At 39.8% G+C, this 14,885-nt stretch overlaps 1 protein-coding gene across 4 annotated transcripts in view; it reads right to left on the reverse strand.

Moving 5' to 3' along the window:
• The window catches only part of PUS10 (pseudouridylate synthase 10), a 39,117-nt gene that overhangs the window by 6,916 nt on the left and 17,316 nt on the right, over positions 1-14,885 (reverse strand). For all 4 annotated transcript variants that reach the window (XM_021392895.1, XM_021392897.1, XM_021392898.1 and 1 more), the window contains 5 exons: positions 12,565-12,610; positions 7,863-7,927; positions 6,720-6,805; positions 3,789-3,914; positions 475-531 (listed from right to left, as the gene is read on the reverse strand). In XM_021392895.1, the coding sequence (XP_021248570.1) occupies positions 475-531; positions 3,789-3,914; positions 6,720-6,805; positions 7,863-7,927; positions 12,565-12,610 (380 nt within the window). The remainder of the gene's footprint in view (positions 1-474; positions 532-3,788; positions 3,915-6,719; positions 6,806-7,862; positions 7,928-12,564; positions 12,611-14,885) is intronic.

The raw sequence follows: 14,885 nt of genomic DNA on the forward strand, positions 1-14,885 counted from the left end.
TTAGTTTTCACTTTTTCTTCTCCCCTCCCCTTTGGCTATCTACAGTAGATTCAGCATATTTTCCAATACCGACCTTTAGAAAAGCAGCCACGTTCAAAAAAACAATGTCTTCCCCACTCCCCAGCAACAGCAAAGCCAAGTACAGGGACTCAACAGAAAACAAGACAAGAATCTGTCTGACACCGAAGATACAAAAATAGGAAGCAAATAAAATATTTCTAACAAGCTGTGCTTTCCCACACATCTGTGTAGCCAAGGACACCGAAAAAGGCCTACTTTTTCTGTTCTTTCTGTGAAATGGTTCAGTCTTTGGGAATAAATACATAAGTATCACTAAAATGTTTCCAAGACAAAATTTCAAAGCATGTCTAGTCACACACTTAAGCACTTAGCCTTCAGCAAGGTCTATGAAGGAAGCTTCAGTTAACCATTTGGTTTGTTTCCGTGCTTTACAGAGGATGTTCCAAGCCTTACCATTGCCTAGCGTTCTTACATCCACATCTTCTCTTCCAGAGGAAGAAAAATTGAAGCCTGTAACAGATTTGAACAAGGAAGAGAAGAGTTTATTTTACATTTTTAATACTGTCCTCAGCTTTGAAAAGGTGAGACATTCTAAACTAGTTTAAAATATACTTCAAATAGTTATGTTAATAAAATGAAGCCTGCACTGTATTTGAACAAATCAGGGTAGAGTTACTGTTCATTTCTTCGGGTTCACAAATTTCTTGAAGAGCACTCCTAATTCTTCGGCCTGAACGTGACGAACCTGAATATGCCCAACCACGTAGTACCATCCTAAAGGAATCCCACTCACTATTTAATTTTGTTCATTTCTTATCCAGACACTCCAAGTCTATGAATAAAATCAAACTAAGCCGTCTTCATCCAAAACAGAACTTTTTATCCTTGAACACACCCAGTAGTTTCCATAGATTTCACAGAAATTACCTCTAGTTATGTACACCTGGACAGATGAGAAAGAAAATTCAAGTCCAATATGAAAGATAAACCGTATATTTCTTTTATGTTATTCAATCTATGAACTGCTGCGTGTTTAGCTTCCTTCATCAAATTCTTTCCCCCTTTAAGCTTTGCCTGAAGGAGCAAAGGGGAACGCTAATCTCTGCACTAGAAAGAAACTCTGCAGCTCTGCCCCAAAGGGTCTCTGAAAAACTGTTTCACTTTTTTCCCCCATACAGAACATACAAGAGCAGACAATGATTTCCATATTTTCTGTTATCCCTCACTCCTCCAGTCATGCTATGGCAACAAAACAACAGTGAGAAAATTTTCCCATGCTCCTGGTTATTTCTGTAACACTACCGGAATTTTCTGAGTTGGGACTTTCCTTGTACAAAACATGTTCCAGGCCCTTAATCACCTCCACAGCCCTTTGATGGTCTCACTTCATTATGTCCAGGTCTTTCTTGTACTGGGGAGCCCTGAACAGGACCCTGTATTCCAGGCATCACAGCTGAGAAAAAGGGAAAGATCACCTCCCCTGATCTGCTGGCAGTGGTCCCCCTGTATCATGGGTGTTCAACTTTTGGCTTGCATGGCCTGCATTTAGTGAATAGAAATCGTCTTGGGCTCCATGTGTGTAGGTTGCTCCAAAAGTAATGCCTCTTATTTATTTCCATGGAAACAACAACAGATACGAAGAGCACAATAACACTGTTTGACACAGCAAATTCTCAGCTACACAACGCTATTTTTCAACATAGTCACCGCCATTCGCTATGCATTTTCACCAGCGACGAACAAAAGCCTCCATGCTGCTCTCATCAAAAACTGCCATCAGCAGAGGTGACCCACTGTCACTACTACTGAAACACACCACCCACTGCCTCACTGTGCTCACATCCACTGTTTGGTCTCCATAAACATTAAGCAAGCATCGCTGGATTTCAGTGGGTGCCGTTTTTTTCCACAGGGAGGAATTCAAAGATACACCTTTGCTTCATATGCGCTTCCCTGTCAGACACCATTTTGTCAGACTGCCCCTCTGCTGCCATCTGACACATGGCAACAAAATGTAGCAGAATACTGGTGGAAAGATCAACCCCTACTGCCGTATCGCCAGCATCTGCCCCTGATGTTATGAGCCAACATAATAAAACAGGAGGCATTACTTTTGGAGCAGCCCCTGCAAAATATCCAATAGCGTTAATATATAAGTAACAAAACATTTTAATTTTAAAAATTTGTCTTAAAACGTTAAAAAAAGAGAGAGAGGAAAAAAACCATAAAACTAGTGGGATATGTGACCTTGCTTTTATCAAACTAACATGCCAGCCTGGTTCCATGGCAGAGGCTGACATTCTTAGTGAGGCCTCAGGGTGTTCATCAGAGAATTTTGATGAAATTTTACTCTACCTGTCCTTCACCCTTGACAATCATTGTTCAAAATGTGCGTACTGCCAAAAAGCAATGACATGAATAAGGCATGATTGTGAAACAAAAGACATTTTTCTCTGCTAAGGTAGGGAGATTATGAAAGTCCAGTAAAGAGACGTGATCAGTTTTGAGTTGTCTGATTGCAACATTCCATATGAAAATTTGCAGCTCATGTATTTATTATCAACTGAAAATGGTCTCGCAAATGTAAACTGATGATTTTTTTGTGGCAGTCTTGAAACCCCAAGCTGTGGAACAAGGGGAAATGGTTTCAAATTTAAAGATGGGAGATTCAGGTTGGATAAAGGAATAAGTCTTTTGCAGTGAGGGTGGTGAGGCAGTGGCACAGGTTGCCCAGAGATGTGGTGGAAGACCCCTCCCTGGAGACATTCAGGTCAGGCTGGATGGGACTCTGAGCAACCTGATCGAGCTGTGGATGTCCCTGTTCACTGCAGGGGAGTTGGACAAGATGACCTTTAAAGGTCCCTTCCAACTCTAAGGATTCTATTATTCTATTTTCAAACTCCTTCATCAAAATGGAAAGCATGACTCTTTGCTGCTCAGAGCCCTGTGTTTAGCCAGTGTATCACAATGCATACAATTATTTGCCATCACTTGAGTGATGGGTGAACCACGTTGGGCTGCATGTGGCCTGCAGGCTGAGTGTTGGACACGCCTGTCCTGTGTGGTTATATTGCTTCTCAACATTATTTACATGTATTTCTCATAGTCACTTGTCATAATTCTGCAGTCTGAAATCAGTTATTATGTAGAACTTGGCCTGAAGAAAAAGTTTGAGAATTTTTCTAGTATTCAGGCTAATATACCAACTGGAGCAAGGAAGGAAAGGAGGGGAAAGTAGTTCTAAAGATAGTTTTTCCTTTGGACTTCTAAGTCCGTAATTTCAAGTGTAGTATATGACAAATGATTATTTCATCTGGATAATCCCTGGATAAGCATTTATCTTATGGAACTCTACACACTGCAGAAAATAAAATTAATCAAGGTAAGAAACGTGAAATGGCTGAAAACTAAACAAGTATTATGGAATGCTGGTGGCAAAAACCATCAGCATTAGGAGACATTTAATGAATTACCAACTGTTGTGGAGTGTGGCTAGGCAAAAATACTACTGCATTAAGCCATAATGTTTGCATCATCGGGTCAACAGAGGAGATATTTTAGAATGATAAAAGATACTGTACAAACCAAAGTCATATAACTTCCCACAGACCGTAATTGTGTCGAGGCTTTGACTTAGATGGGTAAAAGAGGAATAAGGAAACAAAATGTTTTCTGTTACACCACTGTATTAACTGAGTAGCTATTAAGAACAAATATTTTAGTAATGATGAAAAATATGTACAGTAAAAGATTTCCTGGATACTCACTGTCTGCTTTGAATTCCGCCATTAGATGCTCTGAAATCAGTTCTTCCACTGAAGATTCCAGCTTCCGCTCCCCATCGATAATCCAGGGAGTTTGAGGTAAATTCCTTGAATATTTATTGTACCTTCCTGAAAAAAGAAAGGATGTTACCTATAATCATTCCAAAGCAATGGACGAAAGCTTCAGTCTTCCATATCATAACGCATTTAACTTTCATAGGAGCCTCATGAAAATAAATATACTTATACTTGCTTATACTTGTCTTACACCAAATTCACAGTCCTGTACCTACAAGAGTTTCAGTATCCAAGATAGCCAGCTTAAAGGTAGACTTGGAGAGCCTATGGCTGCAGTCAAACCTCCAGGTGAAACCACAGAAACAAAACTATATGAAGCCTGACACGACTGGGAATGAAAAAGAGGAGGTCCATGTACCCAGTCTGGGTAAACGTAATTCTAAATTGAGAAATTGTTTGTGGAATCAGAGCATGGTATCGAGCCAGCCTCCCCCATACCAAACTACTGCTGTATTTATGCCTGTCCACAAACATACATGTCCTAAGTAAAGAAGTTCTCACACACCCTTGTATCAAATAGTTCAGGTTTCAATCCCAAGTTCTGCCATTGCATGAATGTTTAACAACAAAAACAATGCTTTGGCTTATCGTAAGGAAAATCATGCTAGCACAATGTCTCAAGAATAAACTATTACAAATTTCAGGAACCTTGAAAAGTTGCTATGTAATGGGATTGCCATCCTCTGCTCAATTTGTCAAAGTCTCATATTATGTCACGCTGTCATGCAATCTCCCATGACCCGAGGACTCCTACAACCAAGAACCAGTCCAATAGAGGTGACCAAGATAAGCTCTCTTACTGATAGGTTTTAGAACAAGTGAAAATGCTCACAAAATAGGAAACTCATTCATAAAGAACAATGAGTAACCTACATTACCAAGTAACCGAAACCTTGCATTTTTTAAATTTAAAAAGGTCTTCAAAGTAGCCATGCATATTGTACCTGTATCTCTGTCACCTCAATTTTTTGGGGCTTTCAGTATCATATTTTCCTATATCTAACTATGTTTTCTTCCTGCATTTTGATCTGCAGAAAAGCCCACATAAAAAGATGGGGAAACTGACTAATAATGTTTCTCTGGGGCAGATAATGAAAGTACTATGAATAACCATTGAGAAGCTTCACACTGCTAAATTCTCTTTCCCTAAAACAGAAATAGGAAAATAATACTTTTTTTCTTTCAAGTCCCCATTCTGTAGTTTTAGCTTTTGATTTGAACAAGAGAGAGCTAAAAGCAAAACCAGTGTTTCTCAGTTTGACAACTTCTCTTGAACACCTAAAGAAAAATATTATTGAAAAATAAAAAATGAGTTCCGTGGGGAAGGGATCAGTAAGCACCAGCAATAAGGTCAAGAGGGCAGAAAAAAATGAAACTGTGCTAGAAAATTAAGATCCTGATCTGAATTAAACTTCTGTAATGGCAAATGGACTGCACTGTATTCAAGAAATTCTTCTGGATTTAATTCTTCATAAACTAAAGACAACATATGGTTGTATAGCAATATTCATCTCAACCTATAAACTGTAAATCACACATACAAAATTAAATCACTGTGCAACAAAGTAACCTGTAATAAAGCAGTGTGTTTGGAAAATGCTAAAAGGCACTGCATATCTTGAGTTTGCAAAAATGTACATTTAATTGCCTAATCACTAATTAAAAATAAGAAGTGGGTACATATAGAACACCAAATAGCCTGACATGAGAATACTCGATTTCGCATTTGTTCTTTTCGTTTGATGTTTATTCAGGATTTTTATCATCCTTTTAAACACAGTTTGTTGGTTTAAAAATGTATTTTTTTAAATAATCTGTCTAGGTATATTTATGCACATCACTGCACAGGGCTGAGGAAGGGTAGATGCTCTTGACAGAAAAGTTTATGGAGTCATCTCAACTCAGGGACATCAAATGTTGCTGCACTACTTTTCTTACTCAATTATTCCGGATGCTATCTGGGTTTAGAAGGAGGAACTGGAAAAAGCCACGATTTCTAACATTTCACTTTTGTTAATTACATTGACAGTTCTGGTGGAAGTAATACGAAGATAAATCGAGACAGTGAACGTTGCTAAATTCAAGTCAAAATCCAAATAAGTGAACAGCACTGTTAAGCATTTATTTAGTGGGGAAGTGCCTTTCCAAAAACCATGTATTACAATGAAGGGTCACATTACAACCGCAGGATTTGCAGGGATAAGGGCTCTCCCAAGGAGAGAGGGAGATTTAGCCACTGGGCAAAATTTTTCATTTCATAAACTGCTTCTGGAGCAGGGACACAAAGAAAGTTGTTTTAAATTTTTCACATCACGTGCTATAACATACTTCACAGCACATCTTGTACAGTCTTTAGAAGACAGAACCCTTCCAATCCTCAAAGCAAAAGACAAACAATAGCAAGGAAAAGTAGAATCTTCCTGAACACCCAGAAAGGAGGTGCACAGACACCCAGAAAGGAGGGCAGCAGCAGCAGGACATTCTCCCCTGCTACAGCTCCTGACATGAGAACCCCACCTTGGCCCTGATAGCAGCTCCCACCCCCACCAACCATACCCCACCACATACCATCTCCAAGTTTAAGTTCACAAAATAAGAGCAAGGAAATAGTTTTGATTTTAACATGTTGATCTGCAATTACTAATCTTTGACAAAATCAGGTCTTCAGCAAAGGCAAGTTAAGTATAATTTCTTCCCCTTTTCAAGTCCACTCTTGGATACAGCTAGATTTAATTATTTGCTCCTTACAATTAATTACAGGAATCAATAGATAGCAAGAATCTCCTGGGTCTTGCAGCAGTACTATAAAGTTATGTTTAAGACAATACAGCAGCACAAATAAACAGATCACTTTACCAGCCACAAAAACGGCACCATTATTGCACTGAATTTCCAGAGCAACACAGAGGTTCTTCGGTGAACGTGGGGGACATGGAAAATGCCTGCATAAGAAAAGATGAGAAAAAAACTAGCAATATCAAAACATAACAGAGTATCACCATAGCAATACTGACATGAAGGACAATGGCTTCAGTTACAAAAAAACACACCTACAATATAAACTCAGTATTCGCATTAATAGCTGGAACACAAAGTAAAGAATAAACATTAAGAAAATCAAGAACAGCATATTGCAAAATACACTTTTGTTAGTCTGTCATCCACCATTATCAATGTGTAACGCTCCAAAGTGGGCTAATAAGAGATACCATGCGATAGCTATAGAAATAATGAAACTAAACACAGCATGAAAACCAGCTTCACCATCTTTCACTAAATCTTTGCTGGGAATCCAGGAAAAGAGCTACAAAGACTTAGTGCAGTTAAACGTAGTGCACTACTGAGAAAAAGTCTATGGATATCTTCCCACTGATGGAGATTTTTTTTTTCTACCATTTTACAGCGCTCAGTATTTTCTTAAAATTCAACTCCTAATATTTTGGAAATATGCGGGAAAAAATCATTCATGTAAAGAGGAGTTTGCCTTACAAACTCTAAGGTTCAAAATTCATACGAAAGGTCCACGACTTCTAAATCTCTCCTGTGGTTTTGAGGATGTACATGAAGATTTTTTAATGTATGTGACTGGCAATGGTACAAGAAACTGTTTTCACTTCTAACCATTCTTAACCCCATGCCAGACCAGAGACCTGCAGTGACAGACTGCTGCAATTGTACAGAACTGCAGCAATCTTACCTACAGTTTCTCCTCTGTAGTGCTCCTGGCATAATAAACCAATGAAGCACTTTTTCTAACAGGAAAAAGACCACCATTTGCATCATGTCCAGTTTTCCATTCTAACATTACTCTTTAAAAAAAATAAAATGAGAATTATATGTTATTATCATATAGAAAATGCAACACAGTTTAACTAATAAACTAGCAGAATTAAAACTTTTTTTATAGACACCTTTCTACTACTGACTTGCCCAGTAATTTCCTGCCCATCCTCATTCTTTACAAAAAAACAATAATAACTAGTTTCAGCGTATACTTACTTGAGAAAATCCTCTTCTTTTATCTTCTCTAGGGCTTTTATAACTGCCATTCTAGTGAAAACAGACTGTACAGGGAAATAAAAAAAAAGTCAAGAAGAGAAGCTAAGATAGGACATGCCTAAAAAAGAAAATAAAACTTCAAAACATACACACCACACACTCCTCACAATGCAGTTTTTTCACTTATGTTCTGTGTTTTCTTATACCTACTACCAGTTCTGTATCAGCAAGAGCTCATTATGATCTTATCTCTAACAGGGCAACAAAGAGCAATGCTTAATTTGGCCTGAATATTTCAAGTAATTTCACTCACAATATGAAAGCAATTCAGTCACTGCAGCTGATGGATCAGTATGTGATGACTATTGTTGAACATTTAAATCAGTGCCAGAAACTCAGAGAATTAAGATTTGACCAAGTAGCTCAAGTTTGCTCCTTTGCTTCTAGAAGAACTAGTATAAGTTTCTTCACTTTGTTTTTACACAGGAAAAAAAAAATAACGAGGGCCACTCAATTTCAGCAAGTCTAAAGTTAATTTCATGCTTCCAAATGAACCTACTACAGCTCCTTAAAATATTCAATTGCTAAGTCTGGCCTTTGGTTAGCTGAAAGAAAGGCTAAGCATATATCTGGAAACTGTCTTATTTCAGATGAGATACAAAAGTGTGCAAAAGCAAGAATATGAAAAAGTAGCACTTGGTTGCTCAGGTGAAAATTTGCAAGAGATTAAAAACAAAATCCTAGATCCGTGAAAATAAATCTAAACCAAGATCTGTATTTTTAAGAGTTAAGTTCCTACACACCAGTCTCTACCTCAGTGTCAGTAGGCAACTAGTTACTCCAATTTCTTCTAGACTTGAATACACAGTTTTTTTTACAAAGCTCAAAAGTTCATTCACACTCAGTAGCAAGTGTCCTGAATGGTAGGGCTTGGTAGTTCCTGAACCGGGGAAAACAAGTAACCTCACTGTCTCAAGCAGCATCAGTTCACAAGGGTAAATCAACAGTAAAAGCAGTAATAATAGTACAAATTGTGGCTACTGCCATGACTATCATCCTCCATGCACAGCAAAGTGAATATGCGTAAGAAATCAAGCATGATGGGCACATTAATATGCTATTCTATACAGACAGAAGAAATGAGATGGGCAGGGAAACATGATTGTTATGAGACAATAGCGAAGATGTTCAGAGAAGAAAAAACGACCTGATGAAACAAACACAACTTACTGTACTTAAAATAGCAAGAACAACAAAGGCAAAACTGTAGCTTGATCTGCTACCATAACAACTCTATCACAGGCTGCCAAGTCACAGTATCAGAGGGGCCACAGAGAGTCTCTAAATGAACCTCCTTATAAGCATAATGTCAGCTATGAGATCAAACCATGTTGCTCAGGGTTTTATCCAGTTGGGTCTTGAAATCCTCCAAGGATGGAGCCTGCACACCCTCTCAGAGGGTAGCTTACTCTGCTGTCTGACTGTCCTCACGGTTTTTTCCTGTATCTACTCCGAATCTTATCATTTGACACTGTCCCCCACAGCATCCTTGTGGAGAAGCTGGCTGCCCATGGTTTGGATGGGCATACACTCTGCTGGGTGAAACACTGGCTGGATGGCCCAGAGAGTTGTGGTCAATGGAGTTAAATCCAGTTAGCGGCCAGTCACAAGCAATGTCCCCCAGGGCTCGGTGCTGGGGACGCTTCTATTCAACATCTTTATCAATGATCTTGATGAGGGCATTGAGTGCACTCTCAGTAAGTTTGCGGATGGCACCAAGTTGGGAGGGTGTGTTGATCTGCCTGAGGGTAGAAAGACACTACAGAGGGACCTGGAGAGACTGCATCGATGGGCCAAGGTAAACCGTATGAGTTTCCACAGGGCCAAGTGTCGGGTCCTGCACTTTGGTCACAACAACCCCAGGCAACCCTACAGGCCTGGGGAGGAGTGGCTGGAAAGCTGCCTGATGGAAAGGGAGCTTGGTGTGCTGATGGACATGGGCTGAATGTGAGCCAGCAGTGTGCCCAGGTGGCCAAGAAGGCCAATGGCATCCTGGCTTGTATCAGGAATGGGGTGGTGAGCAGGACTAGGGAAGTCATCCTGCCCCTGTACTCGGCATTGGTGAGGCCTCACCTCAAGTACTGTGTTCAGTTTTGGGTGCCTCAGTACAGAAAGGACATTGAGGTGCTGGAGCAGGTCCAAAGAAGGGCAACAAGGCTGGGGAAGGGCTTGGAGAATATGCCCTACGATGAGAGACTGATGGAACTGGGGCTGTTTAGTGTGGGGAAGAGGAGGCTCAGGGGAGACCTCATTGCTCTCTTCAAAGACCTGAAAGGTGATTGCAGTGAGAGCGGGGCTGGTCTCTTCTCACTGGTGACAGGACAAGGGGAAACAGCCTCAAGTTACACCAGGGGAGGTTTACATTGGATATCAGGAAAACCTTCTTTACAGAAAGGGTTGTTAAGCACGGAAACAGGCTCCCCAGGGAGGTGGTTGAGTCACCATCCCTGAATGTATTTAAAAACCATTTGGATGTGGTGCTCGGGGACATGATTTAGCGGTGGGTTGTTAGAGCAGTATGGTTAGGTTGCGGTTGGACTTGATGATCTTTAAGGTCCTTTCCAACCTGAGCAATTCTATGATTCTATGATTTCAACTTACGCCCATTGTTTCTCATCTTTCTGACATGCAGTGCAGTGAAAAGCCTACTTTCCTCAACAAGGTCTCTGCAGGTACTAGGGGTGCTTCTGTCGAGTCCTCTCAGACGCGTTCTTGAGGCTGAACAAGACCAAGTTCCTCAGCCTCTCCTCATAGGGCATGTATTCCAACTACAGCTATCTTACTAGGTCCACTGCTGGATTCCCAATTTACTGATGTCTTTTTTTCCACTGAGGCCTAAACCTGGATGCAATCTCCATACAGCTGAGGAATATAATCCTGTCCTTCAATCTACATGCTACATTCCCATTAATAAAGCCCAGGATGCTGTTGGCCTCAACCGCTGACAGAGATCAGTGCTCTTTCTCAGCTTGCTGTCTGCTGCTATAGCTCCCAGGGCATCTTTAAAAAAGCTGCTCCCAACCTGGCAGTCCTGAAGCCATGCTGTTGCCAGATTTTATTCCTTCCCAGGCGTCAGACTATGTATTTGTTGCAGCCAAATTTCACATGGTTCCCATCCACCCATTCCTTCAGCTTTCCTAGGACACTCAGAATGGCAGCTCTGCCCTCAAGTGTATCTAGAGGCCCTTTCAATTTGCTGTCATCAGCATGGTTGATGAGAACGGACTCCTCCAGGCTTTTGATAGAGATGCTAAATAGCAGGGATCCCAGGACAGATTCATTACAGTACTCATCATAGGCATCCAGAGAGAGTATGACATCCGTTAACCACTACCCTTCAAGCCCAATTATCCATTCAGACCATAAGTCTGGTGATGAGTGCTGGTACATGGAAAGCAACAGAAAAGTCATGCAGCTCAGGGATTTGGAAAAACAGTGAAAAATACTGGATTACGTTCTGGGAGTATTTAAGTCTTTGCTCTAGCACAGACATCCTGAATGCCTTCAGGAAAGCTGTTCCATGTCTATCTAAGAATAAACTAGAGACAAATGCACTTCCCTACTTCATAGGAAGATGAGCTGGAAAATGCTTAAACTAACACTAGGTTTCGAACGTTTTTACTTAGAATCCAGCTTTCATTCCACTTCTGATTAACACATCCCTTGATACCAACTTCAAGCATAGCTTCTTTTTAAGGATGAGCCTCTGATAGCTCTTCAGAGACTGTATTTCTTCCTTTACATTTTGTTACATCTTGTTACCTCTGTGGTTTCAGCAGCTCCTGCTGGTTTAGCTCCTTATGAGGGATTTCCCTGCTTTTTAAGGAAAGCAGTGCAGCAAGCAGTGACTTATGACAGTACAAAACTTCTAAAAAAAAGACTTGTATTTATTTGTCAGGTGGAGTACAGTAGGCAGAATTCAAGGGTCAGACTGCCTCCACCAAATCACGAGAAAGAACAAAAGGTCTTGTACAGGCTTCTGACAGAAGCTACTTTTTCTCCCCCTGAGCACACCTACTGTCCTACTCCCATCAGTCATCAGTTTACCTCCAACTGTTCTTTATTCTTACACACCCTCTTTTCTCATAATGATTATGTGTGTATTCAGGGTCTGCAGCAAGTGGCAAGGTCTCTTTTCTTTCTTCCCCTGCTCCAGGAGTGGACAGGATAAAATCATCCTGCAGGTGCTGTATCTTTCATTCAGATCACAGGACATGAAAACTGTAACGTGATCATTCTCTTTCACCTGCAGTCTCCTTTTCACAACATGACTTATCTGAAATGTTTCACTCACAGATAATTTGAGGATCATATTTTATACTACTTTTAATGCAAGACACTCAAATTCTTCTATCTTAAGGGCCGTATTTACAGAGAAAATTCCTAAAAGTATTCATTTGGACAATCTGGAAAATGAATGAGCTAAAGGAAAGCACGAAGTTCTTTGTTTTCCTAAGCAGAGAAATGTTTAGTGAATAAAAGGAGATGGCTATTTTCAGATAAGTAAAAATTCGAAGAGATTTCTAATGCAGGAAAAACAGACATTAAACAGTGACCAAATACCCATATAAGTTTTTTGTTGTAGCTTTTGCTGTGAAATTTTGAATGTCAAAAAAGAAATACAGTAGTGATGAGATCCTACCTGTTTGTTCTTTGCTGGCTTGAAACAATCTGGACAGACTGTGGCTCTAAATACAGAAATGAAAATTAGCCGATAATCTTACAGAAAAAGCAAAAAACAAACAAAACAAAAAACGGAGATATACAGAAGTATAACATTTAATGGCCTTTGTACCAATATATCCAACATCTCACTTCCATAGCTCAGCAAAGAGCAGATTTTAAAATCAATTTTATACTAAACCACAAATGGGGGAAGCTGCGCATTGCTTGATGTAGAGCTAAATCACAAAGCACTGGAAGCCTCTTCTGCTCTGACTAAACCAAACGCATCGCACTTTTGAGATAGAATGGAAAAGCACATGAGTTTATCTCTCAGTCCTTTTCAGTCCTTCTCAGTAAAGGTTATGATTAACATTCTGCACAAGGTATGCTGACATCCTGAAATCTATTCTTACATGCACACTGCGAATTAGACATTTCCAAATTAGACTTAAATTGTTGCTTCTGGATAGGAAAATTCAACTTACTATGGAAAAAAAATATCCCCAGCTGTTTGGTATCATTTGTGCTTTGCCTCTTCAAAAGGAAATTCTTGGCTGTTTCACAAAAGCGAAAGCCAAGTCAGTTAAATGTTTTTTTCTGAGTACTGTAGAGGAAGTTGCTGCTCCTATTAGTGGATTTCTACGTACACAATTAGAGATGATTTCTAGCCTGCAACACAGTTTATCAATTCTATAGACTACACTAGACTATAAAGAAGTAGGTCTGACCTCTTGCAGTTTCTGTACAAACAACTTCCTGGACGGTTTGGGACACAATGCATTGCAAATCCCCTCTTCCAGAATTTAAATACAAATCTCCAAATATAAACACATATAACAAAACATATACAAATATAAACAATATAACAAAAGCCAATCGATCTTCCATATCATACCAAGGGTCATTTTAGCACACCCACCTACACGTAATTGTGTAAGAAGGGCTTGAGAGGGAGAAACTGCAGATGCCATACGAGTATCCAAAAGCATAGCTGGAGTTGAGAGGACTTCTCCAAGTTCAGACAAAGTCTTACTTTGCTTCCATATGACTGTCATTACTAACACTCTGACAATTGCCACATTTCCTTATTTACATTAAACCTAAAACACTGCCTCAGAAATACGCCCACAGCCAACTTTCCAATATGGAGATTGCCTCAGAAACAACCATGTAATTAAGATAGGCAATACGCTGTTACTTCAGAAAAATGCCCAATCACTATCTAATTATCCCACAAAGAGAAAGCAAATAAAGGGATATCATCAAGTCACATGGAATAGACCTGAGTACTTCCTTACAGTTTTCTATTCTACAGATATTTCGTTTGATGCACCAGCATGGGCACCGTAACAGGCTTGGCATTAACATTTTTGAATGGTCACAAAATGGCAGTGAAAGGGTGAGATGAAAATAAGAGCTGCTAGGTTTCAGTGGAAGGAAGACCACTACAGGAAACCAGGATTGATCAAATGAAGTTAAGCAAATAAGAACAAAAGTATGCTCAATTCTGAAAATTTGGAGTTTTTACAGAACTGCAGGTAAAACTGTAGTTTGACCATACTACTCTACCTCTTTTTTGCCTAGTCTTGAAGATGCTGGAAAGAATTTCAGCAAATGCTGATAATCATTTCTTCCTAATACCAGGTCATCAAGCATGCATTCCCTCACCACCGTGCCCCTATCCAATAGATAAGAAGGATGCAGTTGCTGAAAATCAAGAAGATGGGAGATCAGGCATTCACAAATTGCCGGATGAGATAAAAGCAGGGAAATCTACAAATGCTGCAAAGGAAATCTCTAGTTTCCAGAGATGAAGTCACTACGCAACACAGAAGTCTGAAGGGAAGCCTCCTTCTATCCTAGGTTTTAACTTGCAGTAGGAGCACAAGAGATGAAATTCAGTGAAACTCAAACTTTGCAGGAAGCACCAGCAAACACGAAGATCGAATCTAATTATCCAGAATATAACTACTGCTAGATTTTGAGAAATCAGACTGAATGGTAAGCTAAACTCACAGAAATAATTTGCTTCTTTGTGTTGAAGAAGGATGTGTATGGCAGATGCTCCATAGGGCCAGCCAAAAGACTGTGTGAAGTGGCCAGGAAACTTGTTTCTTCCCACCCATCCATGAGAAGGAAGAGAGCAGGAGAACCTAGGCATGACCTCAAAAGATGCCCTTGACCTCAATGATGTGATCTGAATTTATTTATTTTTAAATGATACAGCTATATTGAAAAGGGTAATGAGTTTGAAAAGGGCTGAAATTCAACAGCTGATATGAACATTCTCCTTCCAGT

This window comes from Numida meleagris, chromosome 3 (assembly GCF_002078875.1).
Source record: "Numida meleagris isolate 19003 breed g44 Domestic line chromosome 3, NumMel1.0, whole genome shotgun sequence".
NCBI classification, from domain to species: domain Eukaryota; kingdom Metazoa; phylum Chordata; class Aves; order Galliformes; family Numididae; genus Numida; species Numida meleagris.